This window comes from Xenopus laevis, chromosome 8L (genome assembly GCF_017654675.1).
Source record: "Xenopus laevis strain J_2021 chromosome 8L, Xenopus_laevis_v10.1, whole genome shotgun sequence".
Taxonomy (NCBI): Eukaryota; Metazoa; Chordata; class Amphibia; order Anura; family Pipidae; genus Xenopus; species Xenopus laevis.
In genome coordinates this window covers 89048740-89064956 of record NC_054385.1, presented here as the reverse complement: position 1 = coordinate 89064956, position 16217 = coordinate 89048740, and the positions used below count along the sequence as shown (strand labels likewise).

General features: G+C 36.5%; 1 protein-coding gene across 8 annotated transcripts in view; it reads left to right on the top strand.

Moving 5' to 3' along the window:
- Positions 1 to 16217, top strand: part of cdc42bpb.L (CDC42 binding protein kinase beta L homeolog) — an 85031-nt gene that overhangs the window by 38601 nt on the left and 30213 nt on the right. For 4 of the 8 annotated variants that reach the window (XM_041571964.1, XM_041571962.1, XM_018228776.2 and 1 more), the window contains exons 13-19: positions 1172 to 1414; positions 3704 to 3814; positions 5858 to 6102; positions 6500 to 6605; positions 7728 to 7852; positions 10889 to 10994; positions 13007 to 13057. In XM_041571964.1, the coding sequence (XP_041427898.1) occupies positions 1172 to 1414; positions 3704 to 3814; positions 5858 to 6102; positions 6500 to 6605; positions 7728 to 7852; positions 10889 to 10994; positions 13007 to 13057 (987 nt within the window). 8 annotated transcript variants of the gene reach the window in all.

Sequence of the window (16217 nt, the reverse complement as noted above, 5' to 3'; positions counted from 1 at the left end):
TGTGTCTGGCAGATAAGCCTTTAGATTGAATGTTGTGAAATAATTATGATTTAATTTGAGTATTTTTATTCCTCTCACGTTAAAATGGAACATGGACTTCAGGGCCATTCTGGACTGTTATTTCCGCCAGCATTCTCATTAAGCTGTAATTTAAAAGGGTAGACTCAAAGAGAACTAACCCGTTGCCTCTGAAAGGCTGTTTCCTTTTACTGATTGATCAGCATGAACAGCCAGGTTTACACCTTCTGTCTTCTTTTATTATTTGTATATAAACTGAAGTGTTTCAGGCTTATATATAAATCCAGTGTCCATGTATCCCACATATAGTGGATAATGTTCCCCCTACTCTAATTTTATAAAGATACAGCCTGCGACCTCCTGCTTTTGTGTGTCCACGTAACTCTCAGTGACATTTAATATCATTATACATTTTAGCAGGGATACATTATTCCTTATAATCTACAGTTAAATGTTTATAGGTTAGTCAAGCTTAATAATGTCTTTGCTGCATAAAAATGGCTGGTATAAATATGAGATTGAGTATGATTTTCCAGCAATTTTTTTTTTACAAAACAATTGCTTATGTTAGGCTTTTAAACAAGTGACAGGCAGTGTGCAAAGGGTGAAAGTTCTAGAAGAGACCACCATAAGTTATAAATGGCACTTGACCAAACTTTATATTATAGATCTGTAAATAACGGTGGATTTCTAGGACCCAAAAGATAAGTCCTAAAAGATGTCCAATGGGTACTCTGGACTTGCTGTATATTTATTATATCTCAAAATGCAACTTTTATAGCACCATACATTATACAATTCAAAATTGACAAAGTTAAAAGCATTACAAATGCTGTTAATCTTTATAACCCCATTATTGTATTCCTTGAAGTGGGCACCAGTTTCACTCTGTTAATCACCTGCAGTGAAAGGGTCTGTAATGGAACTCTATTCAGCGGGTTAGCTCTCTAGATTTTATTCTGAACTATAGGGAGATCTGACAGCAAGCAATTTGATCTTAGGTTTTACCCAGCATGTAGCTCAGTTAAAAAATGTGAAGGCATGATGCCCATTATTATATCGTTTTTGCATAGACAATATAATATTATCTTTGTGTGAATGTAATTTTCAATCATTGAACACGTGGCTCAGAATTGGTTTGTTTATTTCACAGCAATTTACTGATGCTCAGGAACGGTTAAAGTCCCAGACCAAGGAGCTGAAGGATGCCAATCAACACAGAAAGCTCACTCAGCAAGAGTTTGCTGAACTTAATGAAAAGATGGCAGAGTTGAGATCACAGAAGCTGAAGTTGTCCCGCCAGCTACGCGATAAGGAAGAAGAATTGGAGCTGGTTATGCAGAAAATTGACACTATGCGTCAGGAACACCGCAAATCAGAGAAAGCCAGAAAAGAGGTGATCGCACATCTGTGTTAAGAGTTAACAATCCGTTCATATGTGTGTTCATTCATCAGACTATTGTGCATTGGCCACCATTATAATTTTTTTTTTTTAGCTTGTACTTGCCCTTTAAAACAGAATTTTTAACCTATGTGACCCCAGATATGTTGCCCAGCCATTCCAGCTGAGTTAATTTGTTCTTTCATTTCTAAGATAATGTTGACAGCTTTGTCACTTAGTAGCTGCAGTATTGCCTTGTATTTAGCTCCACAAGAAATGATTTTGACTACTGCAGTCAAAACAGCAGGTTTTACATGCACTTAGGCTATGGGTACACCAGACTGAAGGCTCCGGCTGTTGTCAGCCTGCGTATTTTGCAGGCTGAGAGAAGCAGATTTGCTCTGTGCCCCTGCTCCATTGATTAGAATCTGAAGCTGAAGCTGAGGTCAGTCAGGAGATGTCTCCTTTCATGTATTTGGGCTGACTTCAGGTTCAGCTCCACTGTGTGTGATTGCACACAGGCTGATCAGACTCTAATCAATGGAACTGGGGCACTGAGCAGATCTGCTTCTCACAGCCTGCAAAAATACATAGGCTTTCAACAGCCAAAGCCTGTGTTCCCATAACTTTACAATTGAATGCAATACTCTTGTGTGCCATATCGTTTATTTGAAGTACTTCCTCTGTAACTTGGCTACCTTGCAGTTTTTCACAACCATTGGATTGTGAGCTCAGTCTAGATACAGCTATACATGTGTGAGATACCATCATAAGACTTTGTAACACATGCTTTGTATCAGTTTTCTTTTTATTGTAAAATATTCTACTCCAGTGTCTGGTTTTTTTTTTGTTTAGAACGAGCAAAGAACCCAGGTCACAGCATGTGGTGATTCTAATCAATCAGGAGGGCATGATATTTTTGGGTACTTTGTTCAGAGCTGTGGAGTCTGGAGAAATTTTGCTATCTGTAGTCTGAGTCGCCAAAATTGTTCCAACTCCTAATAACTTTAAATACAAGCGCTGAAAATAATCAAATCAGATTTAAGAGCTTCTTTGAAGGAGGATATACCAGAAGCAATCCTGTATCTGAGAACAAAACTTCAGTTAATTTTGGATTGTATTTAACAAATACAGCTATATGCCAGGTTCCATTAATATATAAGTAGTTTTATAGTTTCCAGTTGTTTTTGGTGTATGTAGTTTAACTTTGATTTTGTTTTACAATTACCAAAGAACATGGTTTATATTTGTGAGCTTTGACACTGATAAAATGCCTTCTATGTTGTGTACTTAACTTCTTTCAATCACCATGGAAATGACATTAGTATATTAAAGGAACAGTAAATGAAAGCGTTCTAAAGTAATAAATATATAATTTACTGTTAGCATGCACTTGTAAATGCTGTGTATTTACTTTAGAAATACTACTATAGCTTATATAAATGAGCTACTATGTAGGCAGCCATTCAAGCAGTGTAACAAAGGCATGACTTACGTAGCACATAACAGATAAGATGATGTTTTATCTGTTATCTGCTCTGTAACCTGTGCCTTTTTCCAGCTTTAATGGCTGCCCCTATGGCTACACAGCAGCTTGTTTATATAAACTATAGTAGTCTTTCTGAAGCAAACACACAACTTTTACCAGTACAGTATATTTAGTTACTTTGATACACTTTCAGTTTTTGCTGCTACAGTTCCTTTAAAAACAGAGAAGTCTGAATTGTAGGTACCATAAATTGAGGAGTCGGAATTGAAGGATTTATGTACTGACTCCACAGCCCTAACTTTGTTGCCCACAGTTGGGGAACTTTTCTCAAGGTGACAAAGCAGCCTGTCTATCTTTTCCCTAAAACATTTCCAGGATTCAGCCACACTTATTTATAATAAGCCTCTAAAGGAGACTTTTCTAGACATAGTTGTCTTTCCTCTTGAAAATGCTTCCCAACTACTGTCTGAATTCTGCAGTCAGGCCAGTAAGTGTCATGAGATATTTGCAAGTGAATGTGCACTCAAAGGAAAAACTGTGCTTTCCACTGACTGGAAGGGACAAACCACACTAGTATAATACGGTGGTGCTTTGCCAGTATTTCAAAATGGGTTACATCTATGATAAACCACTCTTCATCCCCTCAACCACCTAAATGGCTGTTACCCTGTTTCTTATGGGACACTGCGTCACGTAGGGGCCATACAGGCAATTTGGTTATTTGTGTAGCTCTGTTGTTAAGGGTGCGTTTACCATATTATAAGTAGTGTTTGAAATATACTTGTACTGAATAAATGTGTGTTTTCATACAACAGTTGGAAGCACAGCTTGAAGAAGCCACCGCTGAGGCATCAAAGGAACGCAAATTGCGAGAACATAGTGAGATATTCTGCAAACAGTTGGAAAATGAACTGGAAGCACTTAAGGTGAGCAATTAAAACAAAAATATGCACAACTAAATACTTCTATGATTGTGTAATTCTTTTTATCAATATTAAATGTATAATATGTATAATAGGTTGCAAACATATCTATTATTTAGCAGGTTCTGTATCAAAGTGCATATTTTATGTTCTGGGCCAGGGGTTGTTCACCTTTGAGATAACTTTTAGTATGATTTAGAGCAGGGGTGTCCAACCTTTTTGCTTCCCTGGGCCACATTGGAAAAAGAAAAATTGTCTTGAGATACACAAACACTTTTGATTTGTAAATGTAAAGAAAATACAAAGAAAAGAACTACAATACCAGTTGGATAACCAGATGGAGCTATACACTGGAATATGGGACACCGGGATATTAAATAGACGTATTATTACATTATTATGACGTTTCCTCTGGAACTGATCGTTTCAAGCTGGGCCGCATTCATATCCATCCTGGGCCGCAGGTTGGACACCCCTGATTTAGAGAGTGATATTCTAAGACAATTTGCATTTGGTTTTCATTTTTATTATTCATTTCTCAGACTAAGAGCAGATTTCCCTTTTTAAATAATAGTACCATGTTAGCAATTTGCCAGTCTCTTACCACCATGCCAGAAATCAAAGATTCCTGGTATATTAAATAGAGGGGTTAAGCAATTGCAGTGCTGAGCTCTACCGTGGCATGAATACCATCCAGTCCAGGTCTTTTACTTGCTTTAACATGTTCTCGTGTGTTTCAAATTTCCCTCTGTGTCAACTGGCTTGATGGCTCAGCATATATTTCTCTTAGTTTCTGTTATCTTCTGCCACCTTAATCAGATTTCAGAATATATATATATATATATATATATATATATATATATATATATATATATATATATATATATATATATATATATATATATATATATATATATATATATATATTACTGTCTGTTCATCAATAACACGCATTGAGCTACAAAACTCAGAAAGACAAAACATGCATTTTTACATTACCTTTAGGAGGCAAGGCTTTAAATAGTCTGTCTGAGCTGCTCTGCACATTCAAACTGCTACAAGACGTAGCCTTACGCTAAAACATCCCTCTTTAAAAAGGAAATACTGAAACTGGTAATTTGATGTCAGCAGAATTTTATTTTGAGTCATAAATTGACAGATTGTGTTTTCTAATACTGCATTTCCAATTTTAATTGCCAGCTATGCAGCTCTAATGGCCTTAACATAATGTGTTTTGCTGAGCATTGGAAAGGTAATCGTATAATGCAAAAAACAATAGTATAATGGAAAAAACAAGGTCTAATGACCAATGAACACATTAAAGCCTCCTAACAATGCAAGTATTAAATATAATTTAAGAAGATATATGATCTGGCAGTGCACTATCTCTTCTAGGAAGCAAGATACATTGGATTCTGAAGAATGCAATTATCACATTATTAATACCTGTTATTACCATTAAAGATGTTATGCAAGCTTATAGTAGTCTTGTATTTTTTCATTAGTGGCATTTAAACACATTAATACTTCAGTTTACCTTGGCTTTTATCCCTTTCATTATCTGTGTTAAATCAGCCCTCTCCAAGCAGCAGTGTAGTAAATGTTACTGAGCCTGTTAGGTAAAGGATCATTGATTGTGCTTTGTCTTGTGGGACACTGCTTTATGGAGAAACAAAATAAAAATACACCATGGTTTGCATTAAATTTAGCAATGCATCAGTTCTTCTATTTTTCTATATAATATTCCAGTTATAGATGGCAGGGAGATTTGACTTGTAAAAAAAATGAAAGTGGGTTGCATTGCTTGACCTTTTAAATGACTTGATTGACATAACCGTTTCAAGTGTCAGATGGTATAAAGGGATTGCAGCCCATCAAATTTTAACACCACACAAATTCTAGTCTAACTGAGAGGGACTCTAGTTCAGAATGCATTAACTAAGGGTAAGTGTGCTCCTGTTAATAAAGGGGGTTCAGGTGATGGTCTTAATCTTTTTTTTTTTCTTTCTTTTTTTTCTCCTCTCCACGGTTCGTTTTTCCCCTCAGTTAAAACAGGGAGTTCGAACTCCCGGTGCAACCTTGGAGCATCAGCAGGAGCTCTCTAGAGTCAAATCTGAGCTGGAAAAGAAGATCTTGTCTTTTGAAGAAGAGCTATTAAGACGTGAAACCGCTCATTCCTTGGAGATAAAAAACATAAGGAAAGAAATTCATGATTCTGAGGGTCAGCAGCTTGCCCTGAAGAAAGAAACGCTTATGCTTAAAGATAAGCTTGAAAAAGCAAAACGTGAGCGGTGAGTAAACATTCCATTCATTTTTTTTAAATGGCATCCTCTCGCTTTGACTTTACCTAATGTAGTGCAGCCCAGAAGGTAGGTTATGATTATGACCTACTAGAAAATCTTCAGCTGGTGGCCAGTTGATCTCAAGTTGTAGGCATTTCTACACAGATTCTTATAGAATGGATATTTATTTGACTACAGAATGCATTAACTAAGGGTTAGTGTGCTACTGTAAATAAAGGGGGATCAGGTGATGGTCTTAATATTTTATTTTTGTATGTATTTGATAATGAAAAATTCCATTCCATATAATCTGATAATATTACTGGAGGATAGTATCTCTCAGCAGGCACATCTATACTGTTTAAACGCCCCTGACCTAATGTGCCCTTCTTCCCATCTCTTTCAGGCAATCTGAGCTTGAAGAAGCAGTCGGGACTGTAAAGGAAAAATATGAGCGAGAGAGGAGCATCCTTTTAGATGAAAATAAAAAACTTTCTTCTCAAACAGAAAGGGTAAGGTTGAAGTTCCTTTTTTCAGTAGGAACTTTATCTTTTTAATTTTACAATTTAAGTCCAATTAGCATATTAATACAGTGGTATTTTTACTTGATTGGATTTGTTGTGGAAGCTTAATGCAAATGTAACTTTTGGAATTCTGAGCATTATGGAAACTAAAGTTTATTATACTTTGCTGGTGAATTATACGGCTTATTTTTTGTTTTGCAGAGTGAAGGAAAATTTAATTCTAAGCAACTTTCCGCAATTTAAGCATTTTCAATGATTTTGAAGCTAGTTGTAATATCTCTGGATGTTCTCCTTCCCATTCCTGTTCATATCACTGAAACTAATATATAGGTTGACCTCTCTCCTCCAGCCAAGACTCTGGTTCCCACAATCCCTCACATATTCTGTGATTAACACACCTGAGAAGGAGGAGCGTAACAGCAGTGTGCAAGGCACTGTGGGAAATGGAGTCTTGGCTGAAAGAGCTATTTTCTGAAATTTTGTTTCTGTAGTCTGACCAACTTAAATTTCCACAGCACAAAGAGGAAAAATATTCATTATTTGGATGGACCATCTCTATTGTGCTCTATGGATCCTAGTTTCTACAAAAATCCAATGGTGGTATGTAATAAAATGCACTATGTTTGCCCTAGTGCATTAACCCTAGCAACCAAACCATTAATGGAAAGCATCTTACTGGTTGCTATTGGTTACTGCTCCTGGACAAACTTTGTTCCTTTTATTGCATATGGGGAAAAGTGCATTAAGCAGCTGAAGCTTATTTTAAGCAGGTACATTGTGTGCCTGCATTGTCCTGGTTTTTGTTACATTGTGTCCTTTGCATGAAACGTGGTATGGTGCAGCAAATCCACAAAAGGGTGCTAAACGTCATCTGCAAGCACACTGATTTCTAATGGGAAAGTATACCCCTTCCACTAAAATTGTCTATTGTAAGGTACAAATTAATGGTTATATTCAGATATTTGTGTATTGTAAATATGTATAACCATTCTGACACTCAAAGTGTTCATACTGTTATAACTAAGTTGTATAAATGTGCCTAAATTACTCTTTTCTCCTTTGATGTGATATTTTGTAGACAACTAATTTTTTTTCTAATTTCCTTTCAAGCTCTCTTCTTTTGTTGATAAACTGACTAAGCAAAATCGGCAGCTGGAGGATGACCTGCAGGACCTCACAGCTAAAAAAGAATCTGTAGCTCACTGGGAAGCTCAGATTGCTGAAATCATTCAGTGGTATATTTCTTAAGTGCATATTTATATCATATTCCAATTGCACACTCTTTTAAACATCAGTTTTCTGTCCATCCAACACTGTAAAATCAAGGTTTCACAGGCCTCCACCCTGATAACACCATATGCTGTGTAAGGGAATGTCACACTGTTCATGAAAAAGGCTGTTCTGGTCCATTAGTATCTCTAGGTACTGTGAATGCATTTGCAGTTCCTCTGTTATACTGTAAGACAGGAGTGCCCATACTTTACTAATGCAAGGTCTACTTTTAGTGATGATGTCCTATTAGGATCCCCATCCATAAAAGCATTATTACAATTTTGTTCCATGGGAAATATTACTTGAATATTGATTTAATAATCATGTATAGAAAATTTATATTTCTAACAAACAACTATTTCTTATGTAACCTTAACTTAAATATCTGAATGAAAAGCATTAACATGAGGGTGATTTAAACCAACTGTTTGTTGACAGTGTCTTGAGATCTGCTGATCACAACCTAAAGGTCTACTGGTAGATCCCGATCTACCTTTTTGGCACCCCTGCTGTAGGATGTGCGTCTTGTTATTTTCGCTAAAACCCTCTCTAAGAATTTACAAATGCCAGATGATATTTGAGTTTTAAGCTTTTGATTTCACAGTCAAGTCAAAATATTGTATCATAAGAACAACATAGATGGGCACAACTTGTTTCTGGAGGCACAAGATGGCACTGAGATACATCATGGAAGTACTTTTACAAAGCCTTCAATTGCATGCATTTTAACTAGTGCATCATTCATACTCCAAATGTTCTAAAATAGTTTCTTGTCCTTACTCCACTAATGGCAAGAGTGTTACATGAAACTGTACTTCATGTGGCTTCAGGAGCCATTAGAAGACAAAATGCATATTTGGGAAATGGCTTGCTAAACCCTCAAGCATCCTGTTACTGTTACACTTAGGGGCATATTCATCAGGAATCAAGTAAAAAAACTTCGAAATTCAACCATCGAATTTGAGTACTTCGATAGTCAAAGTATTTTTTCCTGTGAAAACGGCCGTATTCGATCGAAGTACGATCAAAGTAAAATCGCATGATCGAAAGATTTAACCTTTCGAATCAAACTAAGGATTTTTTAAAAAAACTTCTCAAAACTTGCCCAAAAGCCTCAGGTTCTAGGAGGTCCCCCATAGGCTAAACAGCAATTTGGCAGGTTTAAGGTGGCGAAGTGTCGAAGTTTTTTAAAGAGACAGTACTTAGATTTTCGAGTGGTCGACTTCGAATCAAAGTCAAATGTGGCCTATTCGATGGCCGAATTTTTCATTCAAAAATTCACTTCGACCTTTGGTAAATCTGCCCCTTATACTGTTTAAAAAAGTGTATTTCTATATTTCTATGAGCTCTTCATTATCACTACAGTGTTTAATTTCTTGGAAAATAGTTTGCAACTCTGTTGTGTTTATGGCAAGGCTTCTATATATGCACCCAGGAGTAGACTTCAGGACATTTAGCAAGATGAGTTTCCTGGCCACTAATCCGTTCATATATTTCAAGCATTTCCAACAGAGCTGTAATGTGTATGGGACCTATAACAGAACAGTTTAGACAATTCAGATCTGGAGAAAATACACAACATTGACAGACCAGTGGAAAAAAACCCAGGGACTACTCGTTTGTAACTTTATTGGATCATTGGACTATTTGCAGGACAGCTTAGGCCATATTGTAAAGTATCTGACCTCTACACCATCTGACCAAATCAGAAACGTGGGTCTTGAATCTCTGTGTTGGATGGTGTCCAGTAATTTAGACTAGGGTCTTTTGCTTACTTTTGCATCTAAAGGGCTATAATGCATTTACAGCACATTTGTCTAGGGCAGGTATATATATGATTATGCTAAATTAATAAAAGTTATAAAAAGGCTGGGACGGACTAAACAAAAACATTTATCTTTTAAAATAAAGTGGGGACAAAAGTGTGAATTATGCAATAATAGGATCTCTTGATCACAAGCAATACCATTTCTTATGGTCCTGGCAGTTAGTCAGGAAATAAGTCCTAGCATGCTGACAGGAAGAACAGACACATCTGCCAGTTTATGACCACCATTGCAGGTGCTTTAGCAGATGGATGTATTTAAAAATATATTTGGGTACTGATAAGTTTAAGTCTGTTCTGTTTCCAGTACTGTCCCAATGTTAAGATCCTGGCAGTGGTGGGATCAGGCAGCTCAGCCCTTTTGAGGCACAAACCCCCCATATACTAAATAGTGAACAAAAGAACAATCTTGTGTGCCAGTAGTGTAAATTATAAAAACACGTAACATTCTATAAGTTAAAATACTACTCAGAAGTGTGGTTTTAAATGAATTGTTCAGTGTAAAAATACATACTGGTGAAATAAATAGTGTGTGCAAAATAAAAAAAATTCAATGTAGTTAGTTAGTCAAAAATGTAATCTATGAAGTCTGGACTGACTGGATGTCTAATATAATAGCCAGAACATTACTTCCTGCTCTTTTGGTTTACACTGATTGGTTACCAGAGACTTGAGGGAGGCACATTGGCCATAACTGTTGCTTTTGAATCTGAGCTAAATGCTAAGGATCAATTGCAAACTCTCTGAACAGTTATGTCCCATGTGGCCCCCCTTCGAATCGCTGACTAACTCAGAGTTAGAGAGCTGAAAAGCAGGAAGTTGGGTTCTGTTCGGTTATGTTAGACATCCAGTCACTCCATCTTTTATACATTACATTTTTGGCTGACTATTGGAAACATTATTTAGATTACACATCCTATATATTTACCCAGTTTTATTTTTACACTGAACTGTTCCTTAAAAAAAATAGCCAAATATCCTTTTCCCTGATTTGCAGGTTAAAAATTGCTGAATCAGGTTACAGTACATTGTGAGTAGTAGTTTTAAAGAATAAAATTGTATCTGCTTGTATAATTTGCACTATTGGCGCTCACCATTTGTTCACAGATACGTTTAGGCTAATTGTGCACCATATTTTTGTATACACTTCCCTTACCTGATGTTTTGTTAACAGGGTAAGTGATGAAAAAGATGCCCGTGGCTATCTTCAAGCTTTAGCTTCAAAGATGACTGAAGAACTTGAGTCATTAAGGAGTTCAAGTCTTGGATCCCGAGCCCTGGTAAGTTTCACTATAGTAATTTATGTTTGTGCGTGGTTTTGTAGATGAGATATGAGTATGAAATGGCTTTAGCAAAATATTTTGGTCTTTGTAGTAACTTGTCTGCTGTGACCTTCATAGAAATTGTCCAGGATTGTTTTGTTCCCATGTCTAAAGAAATATGCAGAAGACAAAGTAACAGTGTTACTGCTAAAACACTTAAAGGCCAAGGAAGTCTTCTGGAAATAAGGGATCTTGTTTGATACTTACACTACATGCTGATCTAGCCATAAAGCTTCTTAAAGGAAAACTATACCCCCAAAATGAATACTTAAGCAACAGATAGTTTATATCATATTGAATGACATATTAAAGAATCTTACCAAACTGGAATATATATTTACATAAATATTGCCCTTTTACATCTCTTGCCTTGAACCACCATTTCGTGACTCTATCTGTGCTGCCTCAGAGATCACCTGACCAGAAATACTACAAAACTAACTGTAACAGGAAGAAGTGAGGAAGCAAAAGGCAGAACTCTGTCTGTTAATTGGCTCATGTGACCTTACATGTGGTTTGTATGTGTGCACAGCGAATCTTACGATCTCAGGGGGCGGCCCTTATTTTTTAAAATGGCAATTTTCTATTTATGATTACCCAATGGCACATACTACTAAAAAAGTATATTATTATGATAATGGTTCATTTACATGAAGCAGGGTTTTACACGTGAGCTATTTTACTCAGTATCTTTTAATAGAGACCTACATTGTTTGGGGGGTATAGTTTTCCTTTAAAGGGGTGGTTCACCTTCAAATTAACTTTTCGTATGTTATAGAATGGCCAATTCTAAGCAACTTTTCAATTGGTCTTTATTATTTAATTTTTTATAGTTTTATTATTTTCCGTCTTCTTCTGACTCTTTCCAGCTTTCAAATGGGGTCTATGACCCCATCTAAAAAAATTCTCTGTAAAGCTCCAAGTGTATTGTTATTGCTACTTACTTATCTTTTTTTTTTTTTAAAGCCATCTCCAGCTCATATTTCAGTCTGTTATGCAAAACAGTGCATGGTTGCTAGGGCAGCTTGAAGATTGCTGGAATTGCAAACTGGGAAGCTGTTGAAAAAAAAAAGCCAAATAGCTCAAAAACTCCAAATAATAAAATATATAAAACGATTGCAAATTTTCTCAGAATACCACTCTCTACAACATACTAAAATTGTACTCCAAGGTTAACAACCCCTTTAATTGGTTGGATTGACTGTATATCACTCCCATAGGCAAAAGCAAACATAGCTGTGATCAATGGCAATTACATTTTGTGGAAAGTTAATTTCACAGCTTTTTCAAACAAATATAAAATTCCTCTTATTCAGTTGCCAATACATTTGGCTAGAATTGATGTTTGCGCCAAATATGTTTTACTTGTCTGTAATTAAGGCAAGCTAAATGAATAAACCCTGCTTATTAGTAAGGTATGCTACAATCCAACGCGGTAAATTGCTGCAAAATTTATGTTTTATTTAACACTACATGTTTGAGACTAGCTCTTTATCAACTTGATAAAGAGCTAGTCTCGAAACATGTAGTGTTAAATAAGACAGAAATTTTGCAGCAATTTACTGCGTTGGATTGAAGCTCATCACACCTCTCGTTTTTGCATCATCTGCTTTTTTGGACGTAAGCATCGTGATTGAACTTGTTGAATCCATTCATCTTTACTTAGTAAGGTATCCTCACCCTTTAAGCTTAAAACATTTTAGTTGAAGATAGTACATAAAGTAAAAAGCTTTTTTTTTTCTTATTTGGTGCATAATTGCCTCTTGAAAAACATTCACTCAGGAGTTTAATTGTTAAATCATTTTGGATAAAAAAATACTCTTGATATAACACTATAAATGTCTTGGTTATGTGATGAATTAATAATATGTACTATTTATCAAGAATAGCAGAGTATATATGTTTATTTTTTTAAATTTGTAATAATTTTCTTTCCAGTAACAGTTTTTATGTTCTGATTGTTGCTTTAGCCTGACCTCTCATTCCCGCAAGGCTTGGCCCCCTACAGTTCTGATAGGCTGGTGAGTTATTCCTCTGGACCCGCTGCTGAATCAAAACACTTAATCATAATGCAGTGATCCAGTGTAGCAATGATTTGCCTTTGCTTTGGTGATGGTGGCGGGAAAATATCATAATTAAGTGTACAAAGCTGCAAGCATGAATGCATTTCTAGTTCTTATATGTTGCAGCTTATATAAATGTTGTAATAGAATACAACTTCATTCATTTATTATTACAAATGCTATTAAATGAGTTGCTTCTATAACAGTCACAGAACATAGTAAAGCAGGGTAATAGTGATGGGCGAATTTATTCGCCAGGCGCGAATTCGCGGCGAATTTGCGCGATTCGCGCCGAGCGAATAAATTTGCGAAACGCCCGCGAAAATTCGCGGCAAAAATTCGCCGGCGTCCAAAAAAAAATTTCCGAAGAAAGTCGCCGGCGTCATAAACGGGCGCCGGCGCCAAAAACCGGCGCCGGAAAAACGGGCGCCGGCGTCAAAAACCGGCGCCGGCGTCAAAAACGAGACGCCGGCGCCGTTTCGCGAATTTTTTCGCGAATTTTTCGGCGAAGCGAAACGGCGCAAATTCGCCCATCACTACAGGGTAACATACAAAGGTTGTAAAGATATCTGAAATTCAGCCTTTTCAGAATAAACAACATTGGTTCCCAAACTGTGAAATTGGCCCCTCCAAGGTGGGGGGCCAGAGCTGTGACTAGGGGCCAAGCCTCAAGGGGACAATTTGGACATTGTTCATGCTTGCTTTCCTAGATGTTATAGGAATCCCTTTTTGAAGGTTAATCAAGGTATCTTTGGGGTGAACACTTATTTGCTATCCTAAATAATTTTAGAAGTATGGCTGCAATGTTGGCTATATCTTTCTTATGGGCCAAATGCAGGACCTCAAAGAGGGGCACAAACCAGAAAAAGCAAGAAAATAACTGCTCTTCAAATTGATCCAGATGAAGGCAACGAAAACCCCATGCACACCATCTGTCAATTCATCCTCAAAGGGGAGAAAAATCCTTCCTGACCTTAAAATGCTAATTGGATTATTCCCTGGATTAACTTTGTTCTAAAGTGATTTCTAATAGCTTTATCATTTACAGCAGACAGCCAGGTTAGGAAGCAGAGTTTTTTGCTTGGGGAGGGTACTGATATAAGTTTTTATATCATAGAACTAAATAATATATGAATGAATTATACAAGTTGGTCTTTTTTTGGGGAGATTATGCTTCCTCACATCTTTATTATTCTCCACCTATACAGAAGGGGATTTTTTTTTTTTTTTATAGCTAAAGCTATTTTTGATTGATGCAAACACAAATTTGTTATTAAATATAATAACACAGCAGGTGTTCGTTTTTTGAGATCCAAGTGCCATATAATTGAAACCAGTCTGTTTTATGAACGCCATTTTCAGCATGATTCTTATTTACTATAATAAGAAGCAGCTTCCAGCTTGTCTACAGCATTCGATCACCTTCTGAACAAGATCAGCATTCGCATTGCCTTGTATACCATAAGCTATAAAGTAGAAGGAAAGTCATCTTGCACTTTGGGGTGCCAAATGTTAGGCACCCCCAAGTGATTGTATTGACTTACCTGAAACCCCAGGCCGGTGCTCCTATCAGTAGAATACTGCACCGGCCCGGGGTTATACCAGTGCGCACCACGGAGCCAATCCTTCCGGCTTATTTCCTGGGGCAAACGCATGCGCAGTTGATCAAAATAGCCGACTTTTAGTTAAAGTTCAGTTCTACTGTGTATGCACAGCCGTGCGAAGAAGGAGGAAGACGAAAAATGGATCGCTCCGTAGTGCTCACTGGTATAACCCCGGTGCAGTTTTCTGCTGATAGGAGCACCGGCCTGGGGTTTCAGGTAAGTCAATACAATCACTTGGGGGTGCCTAACATTTGGCACCCCCAAGTGAACGAAGACTTTCCTTCTACTTTAAGCACCTTTGTCAGGAAGTATTCCTTTTCCCCAAAAACAATGTTAAAACTTGTGGATGAATAATAAAATATAGAAATAGATTTTGAGATGGATTGAAAGGGGGAATGAGAAATTATAGGGCAAGCTTTATATATGTAAATATCCTTAGTTTTACTTTCTTGCATCAAAAAATGTATACAATGCAATGATATATTTATCTAAGAGGAGAGGTTCTCAAGACAGAGCTTTATTATTTTTCATCAGATATTGGTTATAAAGAAGTTGCTGCATTAACAGTTTGTATAACGGAAACCAAGATACGGCTGCCTTCCACATAATCATACGCTATAAGATCCTCTTGTTTGATAGGGTCACCAAATAAGCAGATCTGTGCTTATTTATTTAATTCTTAAAATTGGACTGATCAGTGGTTTTGTTTCTAAGCCAATGATTAGATCACAGGAGCCCTGTGCAAATCGATTAAATGAGGAGGTCCTCTGCTGCCTCATTTTCAAACCTCCCTGATCAAATCCTGATAAAATATTCAGGAGGGAATTGCCTTGGGCCCATATATAGGTTAGCATTAAAATGTACCAGTGTGGCCCCATTTCTCAAACATATGTTGTATTCAGTCAGTATACATGGTTACCTTAGAATTGGCAAGGATCAAATGTTTTTTTTGGGAAATGAAGCCTGATAACAGAAAATAAACGTAGTGAATGATGAGGTGCTGAAAAATGCAAGGTATGTTAAGTAAATATAACATCTCTGTGCATTATTATACACAAATATTGTTTATATGCAAGGCAAATAAAAAAATGGAAAAGTTTGGACACCTTGAAAGTGTCTGCTTGTGACAACTGCTTTGCAAATAACAGTATCAGAACGTTAAAAGTATTTCCATTGTTGCTATTGAATTTTATTCAGAACTTTCAAAACTCCAAATTATTAAGTCATTTTACATACTCTTCATTTTCTCAACAAATCTTTTTTTTAAGTTTGAGGTCTGTAAAACCCATTCCTAAACGTTAGATGCATAGAAAAGCCTGTAACTGAAAACAATCAAATTTGGTGGACCTAAAAAATATAAATGTTCATTTCCGTTTAAATTTACTAGATATTTATTCATTAGAGATCTATAATTCTGAGAAATGTTAAGCTTGTTAAGATGTAATTTGCAAATTTGCATATTTAAGTTAGTATAAGGAAGGGGTATTTGCTGTTTCCTTAACCATGTGACCTAA